The sequence below is a fragment of the Cyprinodon tularosa genome, unplaced genomic scaffold (genome assembly GCF_016077235.1).
Source record: "Cyprinodon tularosa strain WSP-4 unplaced genomic scaffold, ASM1607723v1 ctg51, whole genome shotgun sequence".
NCBI classification, from domain to species: Eukaryota; Metazoa; Chordata; class Actinopteri; order Cyprinodontiformes; family Cyprinodontidae; genus Cyprinodon; species Cyprinodon tularosa.
Window position 1 is genome coordinate 217,702 of NW_024039241.1, and position 26,420 is coordinate 244,121.

The 26,420-nt window shown below is 36.6% G+C and overlaps 1 protein-coding gene across 2 annotated transcripts in view; it reads right to left on the bottom strand.

The window, feature by feature from the left end:
* Nucleotides 1-5,397: 5,397 nt before the first annotated feature.
* The window catches only part of LOC119795353 (CD166 antigen homolog), a 66,774-nt gene continuing 45,751 nt past the window's right edge, over nucleotides 5,398-26,420 (bottom strand). The window contains exons 7-16 of one of the 2 annotated variants that reach the window (XM_038303313.1): nucleotides 19,575-19,699; nucleotides 17,774-17,906; nucleotides 17,331-17,443; nucleotides 17,109-17,235; nucleotides 15,351-15,472; nucleotides 12,401-12,533; nucleotides 10,549-10,578; nucleotides 10,018-10,129; nucleotides 7,991-8,124; nucleotides 5,398-7,906 (exon numbers count right to left, since the gene is read on the bottom strand). In XM_038303313.1, the coding sequence (XP_038159241.1) occupies nucleotides 8,022-8,124; nucleotides 10,018-10,129; nucleotides 10,549-10,578; nucleotides 12,401-12,533; nucleotides 15,351-15,472; nucleotides 17,109-17,235; nucleotides 17,331-17,443; nucleotides 17,774-17,906; nucleotides 19,575-19,699 (998 nt within the window). In that variant the 3' untranslated portion in view covers nucleotides 5,398-7,906; nucleotides 7,991-8,021. The remainder of the gene's footprint in view (nucleotides 7,907-7,990; nucleotides 8,125-10,017; nucleotides 10,130-10,548; nucleotides 10,579-12,400; nucleotides 12,534-15,350; nucleotides 15,473-17,108; nucleotides 17,236-17,330; nucleotides 17,444-17,773; nucleotides 17,907-19,574; nucleotides 19,700-26,420) is intronic. The other variant, XM_038303314.1, reaches the window with a different exon arrangement.

Sequence of the window (26,420 nt, forward strand, 5' to 3'; positions counted from 1 at the left end):
ATGTTGGTCATGAACATGACGATTGTGGCAACTGGACAAAACTGACCTGGCTTGGTGGAGGAGTATGGTTTGCAGCTGGCTGACTCATTGGAGAGGAAGTGGCAGCTCCAGACTGACCCAACAAGGAGGAAGTAGTGATGTAAGACTGATCTGACGGTAAGGAAGCAGCGGCGTCAGACTGACCTGATAGGGAAGAAGTGGCGGCGTCAATCTGACCTGCTGGAGAGCAAGTGGCAGCTTCGGGCATATCCGCCAGAGAGGCCACAGTATTTTTACGTCGGCAGTGGTGCCCACGCTTGGAAGCTGCATTTTCAGCTCACAGCTTCTTCGAAGCGGGATGCATACCTTTTCACCAGCAAAAATGGAACAAAGCTCCTGAGTTTCTACACCATGGGGAATGTAGTTTCCAGCTGGATCTTTGGGTGTCTTCATCCGACTGGTGGTCAACAATGAAAGAGAAAGAAAAAATCCTTTCCAGGGTGTAATGCCAGAGGGATGGCTGCGTCAAAACAAAGCCATAATCTGAAACCTTAACATGGACGTTGGAATTCTGAGCCATAGCATTTATTATTGGTAATTTTCAGTGTAACAAAGTTTTACATTAAAAAACAGCAAAATCGAGAGATTTAATGTACTCTCAAAATTGTTGGTCTTACTTAAATATGCACACATTTACTTATAATCAATATAATCCAAAAATATGGCTCTTGCTGAAATACCTTTCTAAATATGTGGTCTCTTAGCCATAATGCTACATTCACACCGCAAGCAGCAGCGGCAGCAGAAGATGCTAGTTTACACGCAAAGTCAATAGTTGACGCGCATCTTGGTGCAGCAAAAGGTCCTGCAGAGCGTTTTGACCAGCGGGAGCAGCTGAAGCAGCCCATCATGAGCATATGATGCGCACAACGCATTTCAGAAGCAACAGCTGCTGGAGTTGGAGAAATTGTACGTTTGCTACTCGATGCACCAATACAGCTGCCATTGTTACAGGCAGAGAAAGGATAGGGTAGCTCCGTCCAACGCGCATTAGACCCACTTTTCAAGCATCAAAAATGAAGCAGCATGCACGTTTTTTTTTTTTGCTCCTGCTGCTTGTGGTGTGAGCGTAGGATAAACTTTCCTTTCGGCTAACCTAGCATGAAGAGTGTATCCTGAGTTCCTTCGTTTAACAAAAGCCAAGCCCACAGGTACGGCTATGAAGTCAGGTGTGAGTAAGTGAGCTAAATGCAGGTCTGCAGCTTTTTTTTGAGAGTTCATAAAGTTGAGATTCATTGATGTGGCAAACAATAGTGAATCAATTAAATGCCTAAATAGCCCAAAATACACATTTTCTAACATGAAAACTTACTTTGAGACTTCTCTCAAATGAACAACTACTAACTTAAACATTAAAAACAGAAGGTAATATTGCAACATCTGTGGACCTTACAGTTGATGATTTCAATAACTCTTTCACCCTTACATTCAGTCTGTCTGTGGTGTAGTTGATGGCTACTGAATGACTGGAATGTGGGATACTCATGAATGGTATCTGGCATGAAAATTTTGTTAAACTGCAGATAAGACACTATTTGTTATGCATACTCTCTTTCATACAGAACTAATATGCCTGGGCCAAACAGAGAGCAGGTCAAGATAAAATGTAAGAACTTTTGTAGACTCTTAGTATCTGGATAAATTGTTGACTACAATTTACAAACGACTAGTGTTAATGCACATTTATTTGATCCTCTTACTAACTTTAGGTGTTTAAAAAGTAATATTTGTCTGGCACAAGGAGTGGCCCACCATCCCCAGAATTAGCAGAAAAGTAAGCTCTTCATTTAAACAAACTAAGGCCTGCCCCACAAGGAGCAGTTGGTCCCCACAACATGCTATTGTGTTAAAAACAAGAACACATTCCCACACTATCACAACACACACAGAAAAATATATATATTTCAAGCCCCTATATTGATTGATCAATCTTTAAATGAGGTCATGCCTAAAATGTTGCATATTTAAGTTACTTTTTTTGGAAGCAAGAAAGATGTGTTAAATGAACAATATTTAATTATTTAGGATAAAAGTATATTTCTTTATTCAATGCATGCATCGTAGAAATAGCTAAACATGTTAAAGGTTCCTTCAGATTAGCATATTGTTTTTCCTTCCTGTCCAATTCTACATGCTGACTAAACAAAGTTTGACTTTACAAACTTGTAACAAATTATAAATCTATGCAAAATTAAGCCTATCTCTTCCATAATTTCAGTGCTGACAAAAGTACAACTTGGGATATTAAAAGATGCAGTATTAAAAAGACACCACAACCACAGCGACAATTAATTAGTTACTAATTCTTGATTTATGAATTACTTCTTCAATTTCTGAACAATATGTTTAACGTTTTAACATTTAATATTATCTAAACTAAACTAATTTAACAAGGACACCGTTTAATTCAAAATAAAACACAGATATGCCATGTTATCTATACAGTGTGGATAACTGAAATAATAATAACAAAACAGAAAAACAATCCTAATCGCCTATTTGAGAAAGCAGTATACCTCTTTTCCACAGGATGGCAGCAGAAGCTTATCTTAGCTTTTGTGAATTTCTGCCGATTGAATTGTCTGTATGCTATATACATTTTTTAAATTGTACTTTCATGTTTGTTCCACAGCTTTGGATGCCAAAGATGGAACTTCTGCCAATTTACCTTATAGATTGTTACTGCCTAAAGGTTACTAAACCCACCTGTTAGATTATAATTTATGTTGCATGTGCAAATTTTCTGTACTGTATGATACTTTTTTAAGAAAGTGATCTTTTTAGTCCACAATAGCAGACATTTTATTTTACTATTTCTTGCTGATATAATGCAGTAAATCTGTAATAAATGTGGAAAAGTAAAGGAAAAAAAGCAACATTTTTTTTCTTACAGTTAATTTTACTTAAACAAATTCCAGGCTTGTTTTTTTTTTTTTTTTTTTTTTTTTTTTTAAGGCAAAGGTAATAATATTTATCATTGGTAAGGTACAGAGGTTACTTAATGTGTTCTTTGTCATTTAAAAATCCTGTGATCATCAAGTCCTCTGAGGATTTCTTATGCTTTTCTGGCACCAAAGGATTTTTTTGAACATAACAAATATTTCTTAATCCAATATGTGGAAACCAGGCTATAGGGCCAATATGTTTACTGCCGGGGTAGAATTAAAGGAGTTTAAACTGTATAAGGCGATTCATGATGCTATAGTACACCTGAGGTCATGAATAGAGAATACAGTCAAACAAAAGTATTCTAATTAATGTAAGTGATGGTGTAGTTGCTCTAATTAATGTCAGTTAACACTGTGTAATTCCAGTGGATTAACAATGAAGCCTAGTATGTGAATGTTAGTTTCTTTAATGTTCCTGAGATTTCATTTTGGAGTATCAATATTTTCTCATCTTTTTCTTAGATCCTCCAACAGGTTTTATTGTAATTATAATGCTTTATTTTGCACACTTTAATTTGGGATGTAATTCACTAGTTTATACTTCTAACTTATACTACACTATTTTGTCACAGAGCTACACATCAAATATCAAGAATAGTGGGGAAAGGACAGAAGCTCGAAAAGGACATCGGCTGACACATATTGGAAGGATGTATGTTTAATGAAAACTTTTACATGAAGGAAACCAGCATGGAAGCAAAAGGAAGTGACAGGATGTCAGAAAACCCCCAAAATAAGGAAAGTGAGCAAGAAAACAAAGCTAAAGAACCAGAATTATATTGAGCGACCAGGAGACTGTCCAGAACAGGCACACAGTTATGGTGTGGGCTGTCCTAAGAGAGTTCTGGAGGCTAAAAGCAGGATAATCCTCGAGACCACAAAATCCACAAAATGGACTTAAACATGTTCCTCTGTTCAGAAAACTGTTGTGTGGTTTGTTTTTGCATCTATGTGCTAATTTGATTTACAAAATTGCTATTACCTTAAAGGTATACTGGGGGATTTTCACGAATTTTTTTTTATAACACCCAGCCTCTCCACTTAGAAAAAAAAGCACATGCACAACCCTGTACCTGCTCCCAAGAGGGAAAGCATATTAAACGCATGTACAAGCTCATTTCTCCTTGTGCACGCTCTGTTTAAAAATTGCTGTTTGCATCGAACATACAAGCTTACTTTCTAAAAGAAGGTTTGCAATTTTTCCAATGTCAAACTCACCAGCAGCAAGTAAATATGGGGCTGAGCACGCAGGAAGGTCTTACATAAACACATCATCGGAATGATTGACTATTAGAGGACTATTTTTAAATTATTTTTATTTTACTTCCATACTGCAAACAGGTTTTTACAGTTATTCAGGTCATCATTTTTAGTTTTGTCTTGAAGAACTTCTGAAAATGTTTTTTTGGCCTTTGATTGAAAGTATGTATCCATAATTTTCTCATATGCACACAGACCAGTCATCTTTAAGATCTCTGAATCAAAATGTTATTGCTTTAACAATAAGATAAAAAAGGTGAGATGTACAATGGAGTCTTTGTTTTTAGAGATGGGAGTTGCAGGAGTAACCATCCGTCTCTCTCAAGCAACACTTGGACCCCCAGGTCAGGAATATGATCCTCAAACCAATAGGTTATGCCCCAAGTCTCCTCGCAGTGGGTCTACACTTTGGTCCACGAGACATCCATTTGCAATATAAACCTAATGACGATAACCGAGTGCAGACATGGGCTGGATCGTTTTGCTAAATATTGTTTCAACTTCTGTGCAACTTTATTTTGTAAAGTCCAACGTTGTTTAAATACAATCTGATACATTAAAATTCAACATTTTCTGCTGTAGTAAAACTCTAGGCCCCATGTGTAAATAGTGATGGTGGGCTCAAAGCTCATAATCAGCTGTTCATATGTATGTCTTCCATGATTTAGAACAAAGATAATAGTCTATATTGAGAAACTGCCTATATGCCAGCATAGTCCAATTTAAGTGGTCAGACTTTGATACTCCAAATTTTTTACAAAAAGAAATAATTAGCTTTTGTTGGAAATAAATTTGAACAAGGGTTTAGTGAAAAGAAATGGTAGAAAAACAAGTGTTGGAATCAATTCTATGGTAAATGGCTGACTGGTCTTGAGATCGACTTTTCTGCCTCCTGCCCCTCTGGCTCTATAAAAACTCTTTACATAAGTCAGTTAAAATGACTTGGTGCAAATTAGGACTAATCCATTTTCCACCTTTCAGAGAACATTCATTGTGATAAAAGAAATAGTCTCTTACCACTCAGGGTTAATTTAATTATATTAAATAATTAGAATTTGTTTTGACCACAATTAACAGCTCCTCTTGTTCTTTATTTCATCATATGATCAGATAAAAAAAAATCCCACAAAAAATGACAAATTCAATGATCTTAACTTTTCCAAATGTACACTTTATTTTAAACAAAAGTACAAAAACAAACATCAGATATTTACAATACTTGCATGGCAATGTTCACTTTCTTTGGTCATTCTTCCAATTTGATGTCTTTATTTTCACAAGGTGGCAACAAACAGCAGCTTGGAGATCTGAGGTTATTACATGCTCAATATATAATTCGACCAGACTCTGAGCAAACTACTGATGAGTTAATCTCTTTTTTTATTTCATAAAGTCTGCAAGCAATTTAGCAACAACTTAAATCAAAGATATGTGACAGTAATTGAATATGCCTACCAGGATCTTTAGTTGCGTACCATATAAATAGCATAAAGAAAATTAAATTCAAACACTTCACATTACGTCCCGGTGTTGAAAGATTTTTTTTTCTGTTTTGTCAATGCTCTTAACTGGACCAAAATTTGTGACATGTACAACTGCGCGTATCCCATTTTTTTTTCTACACAAATTTGAAACATGAACCCTAGTGCACATCACAAACTTAAGTAATTACAGGTAGATCTTGAAAAGAAGGCAAACATATCATAAAGGCTAGTTTTTCCACTTCGAGTCCTCATTCACAAAGTGATCCCATGGCTACTTAAAGCAACAATCATTCCTCAACACTGATGGAACACACAGATAATATGTGGCTCAAAGATTTAACTAACTAACATCCTCTCATTACTGCAGGCTGAAAGAAAAGTTCAAGAGAGATTTATGACCAGAAACCTAAATCCAAATATGTGCAGCAAAACTAAATCCAGCAGTTGAGTGGTGCTGTACATTCTCCCAGTAATCTAGCTTCTTGTGTTGTGCTGTGGTTACAATGATGCACAGTTCATGGACAGTAAGACAATGAAAAGAAAGGCAAAAATATTAAATCTCATCTCCTGGTAATGCACCAAGAAAAACAAACATGTTTATTAACACCACACAGCTTTGAGACAGATTACCTAGTTCCTGCCTTACATGAAAATAATATTGCCATTTTTACCTAATGTCAATTATAAGAATATACAGTGCCCTGTAAAAGTATTGAAACCCTTAAACATTTCCAAATTTATCAGGTGACAAGCTTCAGTGTATTTTGTAGGTTCAGCTGCTTTTAAATTCCTCTGCAAATAAAAAATCATCCATGTCTGGTGTTAATTATTTACTCAAACCGCTTTGATCTGATACCCCTGATAAAATCAAGCACAACCCATTGCCTTAGAAGTCCCCTAATTAGAAAACGGAGTCTATATGTAACGTAATCTCTGTAAACACACTGCTGTTCTGTGAGGGCCTCGGAGCTTCAAATAAGAACATTAACAAACAAAACGCAAAGATAAAAGAAGACACAGCAGCAATGTTGTGTTAAGTTAGGCAGAAGCTTAGAAGTATAAGTAATTTGCATAACTGCAAACCTGCTAAGTCATGGCACCCTACTTAAATAGACAGTTTTGACAAGGAGATAGTTTATCAGAGAAACAACCCAGATTAAGATTAAGTTTGCTGCAACATGGCAAACCTGGGGAAAAGGCTGTAGAGAGGTTTCTGTTTGGAAAGGACACTGAAACTGATCAAACTTAAGATGGAGCTAAAAAAACAGGTGAGAAATCAGTTCCCAATAAACAGATAGAGAAGCATTTTAGATTTTAGATCAATGCATGTGTATTTGTTTGAATGGCACTACTAAATCTAAATATAGATGATGATTTCCCTCCATCCAATCTGACTGAGCATAAGCTATTTCAAAAAGAACAGGCCAACATTTTAGGGATTACAAGATGGATAGACAAATGCATGCCTCAATTTCAGAAATGTATGATTTTATCTTGCTATATCAAACCAAATCGCAATTAAACACACCTTGCTCCCTGATTGTAACCTGACAAAATGTGGAAAAGTTCAAAGGGGTAAGAATACTTTCTCAAGGTACTGTACTCTAAGCCCTTCCAGAAATCTGTTCATCACTAATTCATCCAATACATTTACAAAATTGAAATAAATGCACAAACAAACAGAGTTACTACAACTACATACTGACACTGAAGGCAGATGTGGCTGGCCTGAGATGGCATGAAACTAAGAAGCAATGAAAAAACATCCCATGGATCCCGCGACTTTCAAAGAACCAAAGAATCAAGTACAGACTATTGCAGACCTAAGCATCCTTGCAACAAAAGCAATGGGTCAAGGAGAAACTTCACTTGCATTAAACTAAGAATTTCAATAAAAAGATCTGCATGTTCTTACTTTTCCAAAATACCATTCTAACAAACGTGAATCCTAATGGTAGACAAGTGTACACATGTATCAGTAGTGCAGAAAACTTATGTTATCACATACAGTATCCATTCTTTTTCTTTAATGGTGGAGGTGGGAGGGATGTCAGGATATGCTTTTTGTGAATGTGTCCCTGAAACCAAACCCAAGCTGTCGTCATCCCGATGCACGATGTTTAATGTTTTCCAGTACAAAGGTGAAGAGAAATGTGCAAAGGTTCTGCGTCCTCACTGAAAAGAAATTTACAACAAGGTTACAGATACATTTAGTCAGCTTTCATATCAGTAAGTGGAAACTTTGGCATTGTTCTCTACCTTTCACTTCACCCTTCAGGAATGTTTTTGTCTACACATCAGCTTTCTGGCTGTTCTCCTCCGCCTTCTCCTCCAACTTTTTCTCCTCCTCAGAGGATCCATTCTCCTTCTCACCAGTTTTGCAGCTTCCTTGCCTGTAAGAAATAAAACGTCATTAATTGAAGACTTCCCTGGAGATAATATACAAAAGGAGCAAAGAATATTTGTGTGGGGGTGAGTGTTTTTAATGTTGCTTTGGGTGGGAACATTAATAACTGTATTAAAGTAATGTTCAGTTTCTAAACTACTTATGACCACAATTATAAAAAAGGAAAAAAACAAAACAAGGATTTTCCCTTGACAAACTGTTTACTGTTAGGCTAAATAGGTACTAATGGTAGCAAGTACAGCTGTACAACCAATTTAAAAAAAAAATATATATATGATCTTTATCTGTTTTTGTTTATCCAATAAACCTAAAGCATTCATAACCTTTATTTTTTATTCCAAGCAAGACAGAGAATTTAGATTTCCCAGATTGATCTTGTAAAGTCATTTTTTTTACAAGGCAGAAAGTTTTCCCACACCTTTAATTACAGACCACCACACCTAACCTTTTTTAACAGTCTAACGTTGAAAGGTCAACTGCAGCAGATTACATTTAGCAATAACTTATACAACAAAAACATACTTTAAATATATATTTGTACATATATTTGCTTCAATACCTCTCAAGAGGTGTCATTCATTCAGTTGAAATCTACCAATCCCACACTCTGGGAATCACTGATTTATTACATTTGATTAAGAGGTACATTCTTTAATAGACTATGCTCTAACTTGCGGTACTACAAATTTTTTAATCTAAGGTAGTTAATAAAATATATGTTGGTCGTAGCCATGGAAGGAAGCAAGGACTCACCTACACACAGTTAAAAAAGACAGGTAAAAAATCCCCAGAATGCACAACATTGACCCATTTTTATGACAGCTCCTATGGAGGAAGCACAGCTGGAATTCCAGCAACAACACAGCTGCAGCAGCCCTTTGTCTTTGCTTGCAGCTCTCAAAAGACCCTTGCCTGATGTTGGTAGTCAGAGGGGGCAATGTCGCCCTGCTTCTGTCAGTGCACCCCACAGCAGCTGTGGCTACAATTTAAACTATCACCATTAGCGTATAAACGTGTGTTTGAATAGCTGATTGTAGTGTAGGACCTAATAAAGTACATAGGCTATTTACTGTTTGACCGTTGATATTTTTTGGGTGGTATTTTTTATTCTAGATTACATAGAACACTTCTACCAAGAAGATCAAATATTACCAATTTACAGATTATTTCCTCTCCCTTGTAAAGAAGTTATCAGTTTTTTGTAAAATTAGAAATTAGCTTTGGCGTTTGCCGGCGAAGATTCTTAGTCATCCAGTTTATAGTCATTCCAATCAAAGTCCAGTGGATTTTTTTTATTTTTTATTTTTTTAACTTTTTTTGAATAACTGTGGTGTCTTCTTTGGTTAGCACGACTTTCTGTCTTGAATCTCTTCAATGAATAGTGTTTTTGCATAAGGATTACTTATCGTTAGTATCATAGCAATTGCCTGAGGTGATTAAAACTGCACTATTTTAGACTTGTCTCTGCCACCACCATCTCAATGCATTACATTTAATTTCCCTTTGGGATTAACAAAGTATTTTTAAAATGAACTGAATTCAGAGCAAGAACAAATTTTTCTTGCAGAGTATGTAAGAAGCGGTATCTGAGTATTATGAGCGGTATCTGTTGCAGGTAAGGTACTGAGAAGTTTTCCGTTTAACAACCTATTTTTACACTTTGGAAAGAAATTTAAAATAGAAATGTTCTTTTAATCATAAAGAAAACTCAGTGTAATGTAAAATCAGTCTGATATCCTAATCATTGAAAGTGTAAGTCAGTCAGAACATAAATTTTTTTCAGTGTTCTAATGGACTTATAAATTAAATAATTATAAATGTAATATATTTTGAGGGCTGTGATAACAATGCATAAACAAGGTTTAAGAAGTCTTCTTACTTGGATTTCTTCATATACACCCAGTAAGCCACGCCTATGACCACAGCTGCAACGAGCAGACCGACTACAACTCCAACGACCAGCTTAGTTTTGTCATCGTCTCCTGCTGGATCTGTAACACAAGCCAGAGAAAAAGGTGAGCTGATATCCATTTCTGTCAAAAGATCAATCCCAGGCGTATGAAGAGAATCAAAGAAATAATATGCTTTAAACACATTGATGAGTGGGAAAGTCTGCACTGAGCTGTTGCGGAATGTCCATCGGACTTATGACTGCTTTCCAGTTTTAATTAAGCCGTCAATGAGACTATGAGCAGGATTGACATTTTGCCAGGATGCTGGTAGCTCCATTCCTCTCATAGTTTTATTAAAAAACAAAAAAACAAACATAACATAAAAAAACAGGGCTAATTGTAAAAACCTAAGGGATACAGCGATAGATATTTACTGTAATTATGCCGTCTTCCAGTAGGTAGTCTTTTATTTCAACCGAGATGTTAAACTTTAGACGTAGAAGACTGCTACAACTTACCTCTTTTATCCACCTTTACATCCTCAAATACTGAAATCAGATATGAAATAAAATTAACGCTCAACCAAAGATGGGGGAGGAAAAACAAAACAAAAAATAAAACCAATTTTGTGGTTGAGAAAACGTACTACTCTACTTCTACTCTACTTTTGCATGCACAGAGGGAACGGATTAAATCCAGCATCCCAACATGGTGAGAAGAAGATGTGAAAAGCCGTCCTTAAGAAGGATGGGGGATTAAGAAGAAGCACAAGATGGTACAAACACTACACACTTTTAGATTTGGTCTAAAGAGCATGCATCATTGAGACTGTGGTAGTGAGGTGACAGTTCAAAGTGGGACATAAAGAGACAACATAAAACAGTTCACCAACAAACTAAGACTTCACAACATGAAGCTTCCACTTTATATGGTCTGCAAATTAGATTATATTGTTTAGACATTTTCTTTTAAATTCTTTAAAAATAAATTTGATCTTTAGTTATGTAACTTCTTAATTTCTAAAAAAACTGAAAATATATTTTTTTTCTGATAAAACTATCCACATTTTACTGACATGCAGCACAAAACAGACAGCCTCAACAACAATTTTTATCTATAATGATGGTTGAAAAATCTAATTGATAGCTTAGTTAGCCAGTTTGAGCATTGTTGAATCATTTAGAAATCATTTTAAAGGGAGCACATAGATTTTAGATGCTACAAAAAGAAAAATTATTCATCAACATAAAACCAATAAACAGAAAGTTTAGAGGTGTTTAAGTGAGGAATAGTAGAAGTTATAGAAAAGAAGAATTATAGAAGGAAGCCTAAAACGTGGTTTGTGTTTGACGCATCCGCAACTTTTGTAAGGCCAAATTATGGATGGATGGATGGATGGATGGATGGATGGATGGATGGATGGATGGATGGATGGATAGATGGATAAATAGACAGATAGATAATTCATTAATTCCAGATAGATACATTTAAAATAGGATATAAAACATGGTAATAGATAGAAAATAATAATAATACATTACGTTACTTACGGCGACAAAGAGCCTTTGAAAATGTATAAACAGTGAGGTTTTCTACAACATGTAGTGTGGTTTGGAAGGTTGCAGACTGTGCTGTAAGCCTACAAGCCCCCTGGGATCAGCCAGAATATTAGGTGGCCACACATAGTAGTTTAATTGCAGAGCGGAACGGACATACGTCAAGCAAAACTGAGCCTCAGAAAATTTAGCTTTCAGTCTCTGTTCTTTAAGTTCTGTCTTTTTTGGCATTTCATTTGAAAATCTAAGGATTGTGGTTAGGATCTCCAATCTCTAGGGAATACAAATGGACAGTTTCAGTAGTAGTTGCATTGCTAATCGCCATTATGCTAAGATGCAGAAGACTGTTTTAAATCAAAATGACATTGTCTCTGCTTTCTATCTAAATACTTATTGCTCCTGAGAGGAAGGCTAAAAAATATTTAAATTGCTCTGCTTATATCTTTTCAGCAATCTGGTCAAAGTTTAATAAAAAACCCTGAGATCATAAATCACTAAATTGTAGTACTTGAAACAATTTCTGCACTAAATATAATATCTGGAAATAATTAATGTAATGGTCTGTTTTATGGCCTACAGTTCTGCTATGGTGAAACACTGATTATTTATGTATCCAATTTTGAAATCAGGCTAAACCCAACAACTCATAATAAAAAACAAATAAATGAAATATTTTATGTTGACTAAATATTCTACATTTAATTACTGTAAGGACATGCAGACACATAGAATTAGTGAAAAAAGTAGAGAAAACATTTAGAAAGAATAAAAAAAGGGGAGAGATAAAAAGATCATGCAATCACTTTTTACTTACGAGAAGACACATCTATAACTTTGGTAGCAATGCCAAAGGAGTTGGACACTATACAAGTTACACTCAGATTTGCAGAGGGCACCACTGAAATCTTGTGCGTTACTGTGCCATTGTCGAAGGATTTCTCATCAATCTGAAAAATAAGAGAGAAAGCAAATATGTTAGTATTCACATACCAGTGCCACTAGGTGGCAATGTATTACAGATAAGCGGGCAAGCCTTATATGACAAGGGAACAGCCTCTGCCAGTGGGACATAAGATTCCTTGTCTCAGAGGAAAACCCCAGACACAAAGACGGACTGGCAACACCCTTTCACATCCTCTACAGAACACCTTACAGAATTGATCACAGATTAGCTAATAAGCCTGGATCAAAATACAAAATTATTGTTGTTATCATGTTTAGACTCTGAGTGTTGTAGTAAAGAAAAAGATGCATTTCTTTAGCTGTAGGAAAAGAGAATATTTTTTTGTGGTAGGCTGAGGTTCATCTTTATTTCACACCTCTTCTCTGAGCAACTCACCCATCAGCTTGAATTCAGGTAGAACACAAGGGTGTGGGGGGGAGGGGGGAGGTTATATTGCTCTGCTGTAAAATACTGAGTATAAGCCTCAGGGGTAAAAAAAAAACTTTCAAAACATGTGGAATAACCATCTAAGAATGCTCAGATCAGTTCAGACGCGTTGCAGCTCAACAGAAGAATGTAATTTAACTTTAATGTAATTACCGTAGCATGAGGTCTTTGCTCAATCAGCACTACATGTTGTGTAATGATTGCAGCATTCTCTGGAAAATGTGTAATATGAGTTCAAAACATGTCCATGTCTCAAACAATCCATTGCTCATTGCAAAGAAAACATGCTCATACACCTAAGAGCTTCACACTGTTTAATTATTGGAGATTCTTTAGTGGCTGATGTGGTCTTCCTTTTATCAAATCAAAATCCGCTGTCTTAAAGAATTGCTATGACAACCGCTTTTGATTTAACAAGAAAAAAAAATTAAAGCTTTAAAGGCAAAAAGAAACACGAAACACTAAAAGCATTCTTCACATTAAATGACTTGAAACTTTGTTTTAAACTCAAGGTTAAGGCATGGGAAACCTTAGGAATGTACTCAGAGTGACTTTGTTAAAGAACATACCCACTTTTATTAGATTCTATTCAAAAAAAAAAAAAACATTAGTCTTTAAAAAAAATGTTACTGCGATTAAACATAACCACAGTTTATGGACAGATTTCACAGATTTAGGAAAGATTGAATGAAGCTGCTCATAGCTCATGCAAGCCGTTGATGCAAAATTGTGTTTTAGTTCTATTAATTAAAAAAAATAACAATAAAATATGTTTTCAATATGAACCATAGAGCAGCCCCACTAGTTGCTAGAATATTCCACCATTTAGAAACATATATAAAAACATAAGCAGTTTTAGCATCAGTACGGAGGAATGACACAAATCAATCTTAAGATAATTTCCTCCCATATCCGCCTATGCTACCGTAGTAACTTCTTGCTGTAAGAAAACTATTTCCATAATTGGGTTACGCTTTTAAACTCTTCTTTACTGCTTTTTTCTGAGTTAAACTTAATAAAATTCTTGATAACTTTTAAAAAATAAAATGATTGCATATGGCAACTGAAAAGTAAAAAAAAATGATGGTAAAAAATAAAAGGTCCTTGAACCAAATGAAAATATAGTTTTAGTTGTGAATGTTCCCTACAGCTACTGTATGAATCTCATCTAAAGTGACAGTTAGCACATGCGTAGTCTTTCATATCGCTCATGTTTCTGGATTGCAGCTTCAGTCTTTGCGGTGCCAGTCCACACTAAGCACTCAACCAAAATGGAAACCCTCTGCTGACACTTTGCATTTAACCCTACAGCAAAATGAATTTAGCTAATGGCATCTGCCTATTAGAAAATGTCACGTGTACTGGAAATGTGATTAAGTGCTTCGATGCTATCAACATAACCCTACTTGATGCAAGTTTTATGCTTTAAGACAAATAATTAACAAATGATAAATAAGAAGAGTAACAAGACTAATGTATATTGGATATATATTTATGCATTATACAATACCCTTAAGATGATTTGGTATCCTGGATTAATGTGTGTCTTTTTGGACTGTAGCACCTTCAGTCTTATATTAAAGTAGCACAATGTTAGGTGAAAAGGGTTAAAAAATAATCTAGTCTTTAATTTAAGTGCATTAATTTAGTTGTCAAAAGATTTAAAATCTAGAAATAGAATTAATCCTCTGTTTTGTTGCCAAATTTCTCCAAGGTGTCACTAAAAGGCTCAATTGAAATCTGACGTATAAAAAGCAGAGTTAAATTCCCAGGAGTTTAGGAAGCACAGCATGCTTCAAAATTTACGCGTTTCACACTATTTGTTGACACATAGATAGCTCTTAATGATTGCTGTGGAGACTTGGTGAAAACAAGATGCAACTACTTAATGCTGCTCTCCATCAGTTAGCATTAATGGTTATTTTGATCTCTCCTACCATCCTAACTTCATGAGGTGGGCCTTGTTTATATATTTGCAGTTATTTTGAGATTTGAAATATCATACTTTGTACCTAGATGAATCATACAACGAAAACCATAATTTACTTAATCTGATTCTAAATTTTAGGGATGCTAAGGATAATAGTTTTTCCAGAATTGATTTAGTTAAAAAATACAATTTTACATTACATTATAATAAATTTAACAATGATAATAATTAAAGGCATTTAAATGTCTTTACCAAGGATGCTAATGATAGTGAAAACTACCTGAGTATGTAGCTATCTGGACTCTGTAACCACTATGAATAAATGTATGTGCACTTAGAAAAAACATCATAGGTCTGACCAACAAAAATTATGCAGAAGTGAATTCCATGTAATCCCAAGGAGGAAAATGGGTTATCCTTAGAGGTGTGTGTTAGTGTGCATACCAAAGTGCCATTGATGTTCCAGGAAACAGCTGGCTTTGGGGAACCTTCGGCCTCACAAATTAAGACTTTACGGTTGCCATCTTTGTCATGCTGTTCGTGCAGATTTCTGATAACCGGAGCACCTGCAATGGCACAGAACACTTCAGATACACCTGAAGTAGAAAATGATTTGTCATAGAGGCATTTTGTTCATGGGCAAAGTCTGAAATGACAGACTTGAAGAAAAGTCGCAACTTGAAGGGACAATATTTTGAGAAGAAACCACACCGTGAGTTGGTTATATGAAATGCTAGATGCTTTTTTTGTGTCTAATATGAACAAACGACTTTATTGCTAAAAGGCACAGCATACACAAATCTTTATTTCTTTTGTTGATACTTGTCCTAGCAGTTCAGACAAACAGTTTGACGGGTCCTGTTATCTTACAATGTGGTCGGATTTTTTTCAAAATAAGTGAGATAATCCCTCATTTGAAATTTTATTGGTTTGATTTAAATGGGAAAGTAAACATTTTCATTCAAGAAAAACTCACTCTCATTTGTTTGTGTTACAAACACACCCTGAAGTTTATTCTAGTATAGTATTTGATGTGACACCTCAAAACACAAAGGAGGGCACTCCAGTTATACCCAATATTTTATTGGGTGGTTTCTCTACCAGCTTTACAGGTCTAGGCACTGAATTTATTGTCCTTTTTATTTGTATAGCAAAAACAGCTCAACTGATTACCCATTTGATTTAGGAAAGGTATAACTATGCAATTTTTATATGTTAATATCACAGGACAACAATCACCCGATAGCAGGTGTTTTTGTGTGATTAGGGTCAGGGTAAGGATCATACCTTGACTTTTTCCATGTTTGACTTACTCAGCAATTCCGAGACTAACAGTGGTTATGTCAGCAGATTAATCTCAGTAGCTCCTCTGCAGCTACTATGGAGTAGAAGGTGTGCCAGTTAAGAAGGATGTAACGTAGTAGGTTTGAAGCTAGTTGCCCCAAACTCTCTGCAAGTTGTTGAGACCTTTGGAATTGTTTTATAACCTAACCCAGCTTTGAATTTCTTCAAACCTTCACTCATCACCTGTCTGCTTTGTTATTTAGTCTCCCTGATGCGGTTGACTATATTTATGTCAGGATTAAATTCCAGTCTGAATGTGGACTATTCCGAAATTATTTATAAACTTCATGATGTAACCGGTTACCCCAGATGCTGTTTATATGCATCAGAGAAAAGGAAGGCCAATCTTTCATAATAAAACCTTGCATAATGCATGTATCATTTCCCCCCTTCCCAATCATACACTCCTCAGGAATGTGTCCATCACATAAATTTCCAATAACAAATATTGAAATTTGAGGTTGTGATGTACCACAATATAAGAAAGCTTCAGGTACATTAAATAGTTCATGAATTTCTCAGGTGCTTCATGTTGTAGCCATCCATGACACATGAAACCAGATCCCCATTCATGCCTCTGCCAATGCAGAAAATAAATGTAAAAAGTTATGACTAAATGTGAATCGTTATCCTTGATGATTAACTGACAGATTTGTTTGCTTTGATTTTTCTATCAAGCCAATACCAGTTCAGTTAATTATTCAGCCTCATATGTTCAATGTTGTTTTACTTCAGTCTTTGGCATTAAACCTGCAAAAAGGCATTTAGCTGAAACTCTTTTTTTTCTCTATTTTTACATAAGGGGAAATAAAAATCTCCACAGCTATCTGAGAAACGAACCACTTCCTTAAACCTTACCTTGCACAGTCAGATGAAAAGATGCCTTTCTGTGGAGGGGACCAAGCATCACCTCCAGCTCATAGAAACCAGCGTCTGAGTAAGCAAGATTTGTGTTCTTGGGCCCTTGGTTCAATTTAACACCTCCCTGCATCAAATGAATAGAAACATCGGCACTTTCAATAACAAGCACAAACATTTCATAATCGATTGCAGCTTCCCTCTATAGAAGATTGCTTTTACCTTTGTCCAGGAGACAGTTGGTTTTGCAGAAGAATCAATGTCCAGACTTATATTTAAAGAACCACCTGCTTCTCTGATGACTGTCTTATCGAGGTTTAACTTGACATCTAGGACTGAAGAGGACAGAGTGTGGAGAAGACAGTTCAGAGGTTCGATAAGAGCTGAAACATCTTTGCCGTTAACCACACAACTTTCCATTTGATTCAGAGGCAGAGTCTATTAGTAGCTGTCCGGCTGACACACAACACTTGTCTCTGCAAATCACAAGAGGACTGTCTGGCAAAGAGAGATATTAGGACTTCCTTCTCTAACAAACAGCTTCCGATCTCATAGTAACAAGAAAGTCTGCAGGCTAAGAAGGAAATTACAGAGATAATGATGCAGGCATGTGACCAAATTGCAGCTGTTATTCTCCAAAGGAGTAAACAATGAAACATCCTTACAGTTGACTGTGACGTTCCTGGATCCTTCCTTTGAGGGGTCAACAATTAGAGAGCATTTGTATTCCCCACTGTTGTTACGTGAGATGTCCTGGATGGTGTACATGTTTGTGTTTTCAACTTTAACCATATGCCCCTGCAAAAAAGCATTCAATCAGATAATATTTAAATGTTCCATATTATGAGGTAAACACAACAGAGATAAGTCAATATATACAAATTGCAGTATTACCTAAATAGAGCATGTCTGACAGCATAGTCTGAATAAGGGTGGAACAATTTAGCCAAAAATCGAAATTTGTGATTCTTTTTTAACCAATATTGAGATTCTGTATGGGGGGGTAAACCCACTTTAAGCGTAATACCGCCACCTAAAGTGCTGGAGTGGAGTGTCTTACACTTGTTCAATGTATTGGCAAATACTTTCCCAGCCTCAGGCTGAATGATTAAAAAAATAAATAAGAAAACTAACAAAAAAAAAAAAACCTGATCATCATGTCTGATTGAAATGACTGAAATATTTTCAAAAACAGGTTATTAACTAATAAGGTGATAAAGTATTCTTTAAAACTTTCTGTAACAGGTCAGACTGGAGCGTGATCCCATTCTAGACCCTGTAATGGAACAAAAAAAAAAACCTGGCAGGGTTAGAGATGTAGATTTCAACATGGTTAATCTGAACCCCAAGGTGGTTTGCTTGAAGTATGAGTGCATGCAAAAAAGCTGGATGAGAGGATGTGATGTAAGAATACCGCATTTGAATAGAGGAAGAAAATGAAGAGGAAAGAAGTAAGTACAGAAATATATTTAGGTAGCCTGAGAAGACAAAATATCAGAGGAACAATGCCCAACAAATCTTTCTTTTTTCAAATCAGAATTGATAACAAGTTTGTATCACAGCCGATCCTGATGCTACTCTTATACCAGAGCTCTTTTTTTGCTTTGATGTTATTATGTGTCATTATTCTTGATTATTTTTTTAAGAAAAAAATGCATATTAAACAGTAAACTGTCCTGAGAAAAAATTGCATTGCTAAGGGTTGATTTATTAAATTAAAGACATAAAAATGAAGGGTTAACCTTTCTGCTGTTTGATTTTCAACTGAACTTGTGAACCATGTGAATGATCCTTTTAAACTTAAGGGCACCTGATAAATACATTCATCCAAAGCCCATTAGCGCCACCAATGTATGTCTTAAAAGGAAATACGACAGAAGTCAGGATTTAAGCCCAACAGGATGTCCACACTTTAAAACCTTTAAGTGTGGTAAGAATAAAATAGTTGTGTCAGGAAGAGTTTCAAATATCTTGAAAGTGATTTTTGCAAACTCCTGACAGGGATCATTGTCCCACAGGACAGTACAACCAGTAAAGTTTAAAACTTTTTCACTTAAAACCAGGTTGGTTTTATGGTAGAGAGGGTTAATGTGGAATGGATGAAAAAATAAATATAGTATAAAATAAATAGTTGTAAATGAGGGGTGCATTTTATTATTCACAGTTAATTTTGATAGTATATTTATTTTACATGTCATTATTTCATGGCACATTTATTTATTTCATGTTCCACTTAAATTTTTTTGCCCCTTAACCAGCTATGGATAGTGGGAAAACTATTTATTCCTTAGTAAATTAAACTCTAATTTTGCATTTTTAACTGATGTTTGACATTGTAATTATTTCATGGTCTGACAGAAAAACCAGAAGAGAACAGCAAAGGGGATTTTGTGACAGCACTGTGCATATGATTTAGTTAACTTCTCAAAAGCATAAAGGTGAAGGCATTTCTGTGAATTTTGGTACCTTAAGGAGAAAGTAGAAGCTGGTAGGAGGAGGGTTTCCATCTGCCACGCACTTCAGAGTCATGTTGCTTCCCTCTACAATCTGATCCTCATCTTCAACCTGAAGAGCAATGTTCTCTGTGGAGTCTGTGCAGAAAAGCAAGAAGACATGTGTCAGACAGCAACAACTGAGGAAGCTTTCTCCCTCAGACGTCATCCTGAGAGCTTCAACTTTTCACCACAGCATTGGTTATGACCAAGCTAATGCTTTCAAGCAAACAATCATTTCAAAGTTCAGTGTTTCTGCTCCGTCTGAAGACATTAAAACATTAAAAAATGTCTACGCAGAAGTAGCTCCTGCACTTAAAGCTCCATTTTCAACTGAAGTGAGGGGATAACTTCAATATTTGTTCCCCCCAAAAAAACTAAAACATCCTTTATGAACCCTGTATGTTTAGATAGAAATGTATTCAGCTGCGATTGCTTTCCCCTTCTTTGACTTGAAGCAAAAATAATCACCAAAAATGTAAAAAAAAAGCTCTGATCAGTATCAGCTGCAAAGAGTGTTTGCTGATTCTCTGATGGGTCAGAGGCTGTTTTTATGCAGCTCATTATGTACTGAATAGACAGGCGAATGTACTTTAAACGATTCACTATATCAGCTAATAGCTCAACCTTCCCAGTAAACATCCAGACAGCATATAACTTTGACAGAAATAATAAGCTCTCTGCCTGCATTTTTAATACTGGATTGTCCTGGCCCCTTTTTCTTTACTTTATATGATTGTTTTTTTATTTTCAATCATTGCACACAGCTACAGCCCAAACTGGACGACGAAACTGCAGGGTTTAAAAGTTCAAAGCTCATGATGTGGCCCGGCGCTCTGATGCGCTCTACCTGCTGACACTGCATATCCAAAAACCACACGTCAGACTGAGCCCAGAGAGATGGTGCCGGATGGTTGAGGAGCTTGGCTATCAACGAGGGGATCCCCAGGACACACTGGGGGGACAATGACTCTCTGCTGGCTCTGGTACGCCCTGGGCTTCCTCCAGAGGTCCTGTAGCAGGTGTCTGATGGGAGGGATATTTAGGAGTCACTGTTGAGACAGCAGTTCTCCCGGATAATTTAAGAGGACGAGTAGTGAGAGTATAATCTCTGTCATCTCAGCTGAAAAACAATGGATCAACTCTGCACACTGAGAAAGATCCAACAGTTTTATTCAGCCAGATTTTGGACAAAATAAGAATTGAACTAGGTTAAAATATGTATTCATTTAGGTTTCTGAGAAACTACTACTTTATTCTTGAACATTATTAATTTCTTAACAAGTTCTGGTGCTGTTATTTTAAACGTTGGTCTCCCACATAGTCATTGCCCTCTACATAAATTATTGTTTGTTTTCTTTGTTTATAAGCCTTTCTTCTAGTTATTTTATGTCTTTCCGTATTTCATTTTTTAATGAAAAGATTGTGAATAGACAGGATTATTGTCAATAATAACAAAGACATTCCTCTACCAAGAAAGAGCATAGAGAAATAATGCACTCCAGATATTGTCACAGCGGAACAGCTGGCTGAAAGTATACTGCAATACATTTACCTCACTTACAAAACTGTTTTGAGGTACAGGTGCCAAAAAGTGGAGCAGAAGAAATTATAAAAAAAAAATAGCACCAGCCAGTATTCTTACTAGGGTAAGATTGTTTTAAACTACAGGAGGCGAGTTTCATAAGCAAGTGACTGCAGACTGGCTGTCTGAGCAGATAGTCCTACTAATTATTTGGCAAATGTCAGCTTTTTTTTACCGTAATCTTTTAATAATTTTTAAAATCAAGCACTAGAAAAGACACAGTAATTAACTTATTTATTTTTAATCCTAAAAAGAATCTGCATCAGACACAATCAGCAGTTATTAACATGATTGTGGATCGTCTGCAGGCAGTTCTTATTGACATATGCGTCAATTCAGCAGCGCAATTAGAATGTTTAGCTAATACCAAAGCATTTAATATGCATGTAAGGAAAATTAATTTCTAGTCAAGGATTTCATACAGGGCTGCTAAGTGGACAGCACTGCTGCCTTGCAGCAAGAAGGTTCTGGGTTCAATTCCTGGCCTGGGGTCTCTCTGCATGGAGTTGGCATGTTCTACCTGAGCATGCGTGGGTTCTCTCCGGGTACTCCGGCTTCCTCCCAAAATCCAAAAACATGACTGTTAGGTTAATTGGCTTCTGTAAATTCTCCTTAGGTGTGAGTATGTGCGTGAATAGTTTTTTGTCCAGTTTTTGCTGCCCTGCAATAGACTGGCAACCTTTCCAGGGTGAACTACGCTTCTGGCACGTAGACAGCTAGAGATAGGCACCAGCCATAAAGTGACCAAAAGCGTAAAATCAATTTTATAACAGCAATTAAAAGGAAAAAAAAAAAAAAAAAAAAATTTTTTTTTAGACATTTTGTTATAGAATTAATGATTTCGAGGAGTATTATAATTAGTAATCTGCCCCATCCAAATCAAACCTGACATTTCCAGTTAGTGCAACACAGAGGTGATTGTAAAATAGAGATGGGTGCTATAGCTTGAAGTGGTTGACATCTCATGAGTCAGGCTATCCTTAAGGGTAGGCCACAATTGCAGGATTTCCACAGCAGCAAATGCTTCCTGCAATATTTTTTCTAAACCAAAGCAACTTGTGTGACCTTACTTTAAATCTGCCCAGCAAAAGTGGAGACAAAGACGAGAGAAATCTAAATATCTCAAAAAGGAAGTTAAAGCTGAGAGAAAATGAAGGTTTCAAGTTTTAAATGGTAAAACAAAAGTTTTGTATTTATTTCGTGTAGACTTCATGTGGAAAGATGAAAGCTGCAAAGAGGCAAACACCACTGACAGCACCTTCCAAAAATATTCTACCCTTCTGAATTTTTCAAGCACAAACTTCAATGCATTTTGTTGGGATTTTTGTGTGCTGCACCAACAGAAGAGATGTATAATATTAGTTAGCTGTGAAGAGGAAAGAAAAGGGAGAGTGAGAATAAAAAGGAATGTTGGGGAAGGGATTTAAATGTCAATATATCTATATATATATTTTTTTAGGAGACTCGCTACATTTCTTTGTATGCCATAAATGCAATGATAACATTTGCATTCTTTGAAGGATTCCTTGCTTTCAAATTATTTTACAAGCTAAAAACTGAAATATGTGGCATGATAAATGAATCCTAGACTATAACGTAGGGTATTGCTCCCTAAAGGCTCCTCGACTCAGAGCTTTTTCACAGTACTTATTGCCTGGAGCGATCCTTCTTTAAAATAACTGTTTTTCTTATAGTAAATGATTCTAAAACCAAACTTTAACATTATTTAATCTAAGTTTAGCAGAGTTATAGTGTATAAACTGTCACATTGCTGGGCTTAAAGAATGGAGATGAGCCAAGGAAGAACATTTCCTGCTGGTTACTCATATCTGTAAAGCTATGTGTCACACTGTGTGGGTTGTGTCATTAATGATGTTCAATTCCTATATCATACCTGTGCTGCTTGCTCATCACTGCCACAGCTACAGGTTTATGCCCACTTTTTTCCTGCCACACCCTCCAAAAGAATAACTGCATTACTATCTATATAGGCTGCTTGTATGTATCTTCATATTCTTCTTGCTTATTCTTTTGACTTAGCAATGAAGATGATTTCTTTTATCCTGACTAAAGGGATTTCTGCTTCAACTATTGTTACTCCTGGTAAATATTAAATAAAGCATTTAAAATGTATATATTATACAGAAGATAGAAAAAAAAAATACATCTATAATTAAAAAAGAAAAATACATATCTATTATATTTAACAAGGTACCGTATTTTCACGACCATAAGGCGCACCGGACTAAAAGGCGCAGTCTCAGTTATGTGTGCCATTTCTGTATTTAACACACACATAAGGCGCACCGGACTATAGGGCGCGTTTTTTATATACAGGTACATGTCCTCTCAGGTGGATTTTCCCACTTAAAAACATATTAAAACTACTTTATTCCCACTGATCACAGCAAATAAAGCTGCAAGGTGTATTTATTACAAAGTATTATTCAAACCTGGGAACCGGCCGTGAGAGACACATCGCTGATGACACAGGGCTGTGATTACTCCTCTGATACAGTTTATTGACGCATAAATTAACTTAAAACATAGGCAGGATAATAATCTGGATGAACTGACTGCAATGATTAAATTTTCAGGTGGACTTTCTCACTTAAAAAGATTTAGATTATTTAGATGAAAAAACACCTGCGGAGGTGAGCCCGGATGCGCCGCGGCCCAGAGGCTGCTGTTGAATTAAGTTTTCAGGTAGAAAAATAGAGCGGGAGCAAAACTGAGTATGATTGTGCTTTATTCAAGTATTTATTACAGAGTATTAATCAAACCCCTCAAAGTCCTCATCCTCTGTTTCTGAATTAAACAGCTGCGCTAAATCCGACATGCCAGTTTCCCCTTCTTCTTCGCTGTCAGAGTCACTTTCCGTGCCGGGCGGCTCCTTGGAAATGATGCCAGCTTTTGCGAAAGCTCGAACAACAGTCCCAGCAGAAACGTTAGTCCAAGCATCTACAATCCATCCGCAAACGGTGGCGTAACTTGCCCGGCGCTGCCTTCCACTTTTAGTGAAACTGTGCTCTCCGTCTGTCATCCATCGCTCCCACGCCGCTCGCAGCCTTACTTTGAACGGCCGGTTCACACCGATGTCGAGCTGTTGAAGTTCCTTTGTCAGACCTCCCGGAATAACAGCAAGCACAGCGTTCATTTCTTTGACCTTTTTTTTCACATCGGCTGTGAGATGGGCACGCATGGAGTCACAAATTAACAGAGATGGTGATGCGTGGAAAAAACCACCTGGTCTCCTTACATACACCTCCCTCAGCCAAGCTTTCATCATCTCCTCGTCCATCCAGCCTTTTTCATTCGCCTTAATAACAACTCCAGCTGGAGTTGAAACGCTGGCCCCACTCGTTCTTTGCTCCACGATCCACCGCTCGAGTCTTTCCTCCAACTCGGGCCACCTCGCCTTATGTCCGCGGAAATTCAGCTGCGTCTTCTTCACCAGTCGGAGTTCGTTTTCCAGCTTCCTCCACTTGCGAACCATCGATTCATTTATATTGAATTCTCTCGCAGCTGCTCGATTTCCATGTTCCTCTGCGTAGCTGATAGCCTTCAGTTTAAACTGGGCTTCATAGGCGTGTCTCTTTGCCATTTCCAGGGTTGTTAAGACAACAATGTTCTGCATAAAGCACATACCTGTTCTTTTATACACAAGCCACGCCCACACTTCCCCCTTTAAGGTTCTCACATACTCATGGTGGTCTCAACAACGTCCGCAGATAGGGCGCACCGCACCATAGGGCGCACCCCACATTTTGAGGGGAAAAAAAGACGTTTAGGTGCGCCTTATAGTCGTGAAAATACGGGTATTGAGTGGTGGCCTAGTGGATAGGGCATAAACCTTGGAATCCTGAGGTTCTGAGTACGCAACCCACTCCCACAGACTGCCACTCTGGGTTTCTGGGCAAAGACCCTAAACCTCACACTGCTCCCCGGGCGCCGCACAATGGCAGCCCATCCACAGGGGGATGGGTTAAATGCAGAGAGTTCATTTCGTTGCTCTGCACTTGTGACAGTGTAATGACAATAAAAGGCAGGGGGAAAAAGACCATACTCATCACTCTCACTTTCCTTTAATAAAATTAAATAAAGGCAAGGATCGAGTGCAACAAATTCCCTTCACCTAATTAACAAAGATAATTCACCTTGTGTGGTGTCAGACATCTTTTAGAGCATATTAATGAACCAACAGGATCATAAAGACAAAAAAATAAATAAAAAAATAGAAGGACCCAACAGGTAGAGGATGAAGTTGTGGAGAAGGTTATAAGAAACTTGTTTAAGCAGTACTGAGCAATGTCCATCATCTGAAAAAAGAAAGTCTATAAAGCACCAGGAAATTGTTTCCAGAAATGTCAAATTATCTCAACTAATAGCAACAATAAGAGATCAAAATAAGAGGTGCACTGAAACTATGGAGGAGCTGCAGCATGGCACGCCTCTGGTCTGATAATGTGTGGATTGAACAACTAAAAGTCAGGCAATCCACAAATCTGTTTTTTGTAGAAAAGCGGCTAAAAGAAAAGAAAGCTGCTGCTGAAAGGCAGTGAAAACTGAACTTATTGATCTATATGCATAAAACTATGGGCTGGATTTTCAAAGATTCAAAAGAAGGGGCTTTTTTTTCTTCTTCCTAACTACCAATCTAATAAGTGGGCGAATTGCAGGGGATTTACAAAGACTGTTTGCTCAAAGGATAAGGTGCCATTCCAGTTTAGTTCCATCCAAGTAAATTACATATGCTACTGGCATTTTTAAAGTGTCCATAAAAGAAAGACGAAGTTTTAAACAATGGAGATGGGGAATAAATATCATTAAAAGAATAAATAAAGCTATATAATAACTTCAAAAATAATAATCTCCTTTTAATTAAGCTCTAAACAGCTGGATTTACATCTGTGTTTTAAATGGAGCCTATGAAGAAAAAATTGAGGGAGAGAAAAAAATCCCGTTGCACGGTAGGCTTAGCTTGGAGGAGGAACCCATAAGCAAAAGTATCACACATTCCTCACATCAACACTCAAGCAAGTTTTTATTTTTATTTAATTTTATAATAAAGTACAAAGGAAAATAAAAAAATGGATGGAGTGGAAATAAAAATGCCGCTTTGCAAAGTTGTTCTTGACTACAGCAAAACTCTAAATAAAATATTAAATCTTTCTAAAGGTATTCCACAAAAAACAATAAATGAATCCATCATCCTCTACATAATTTCTACATTTT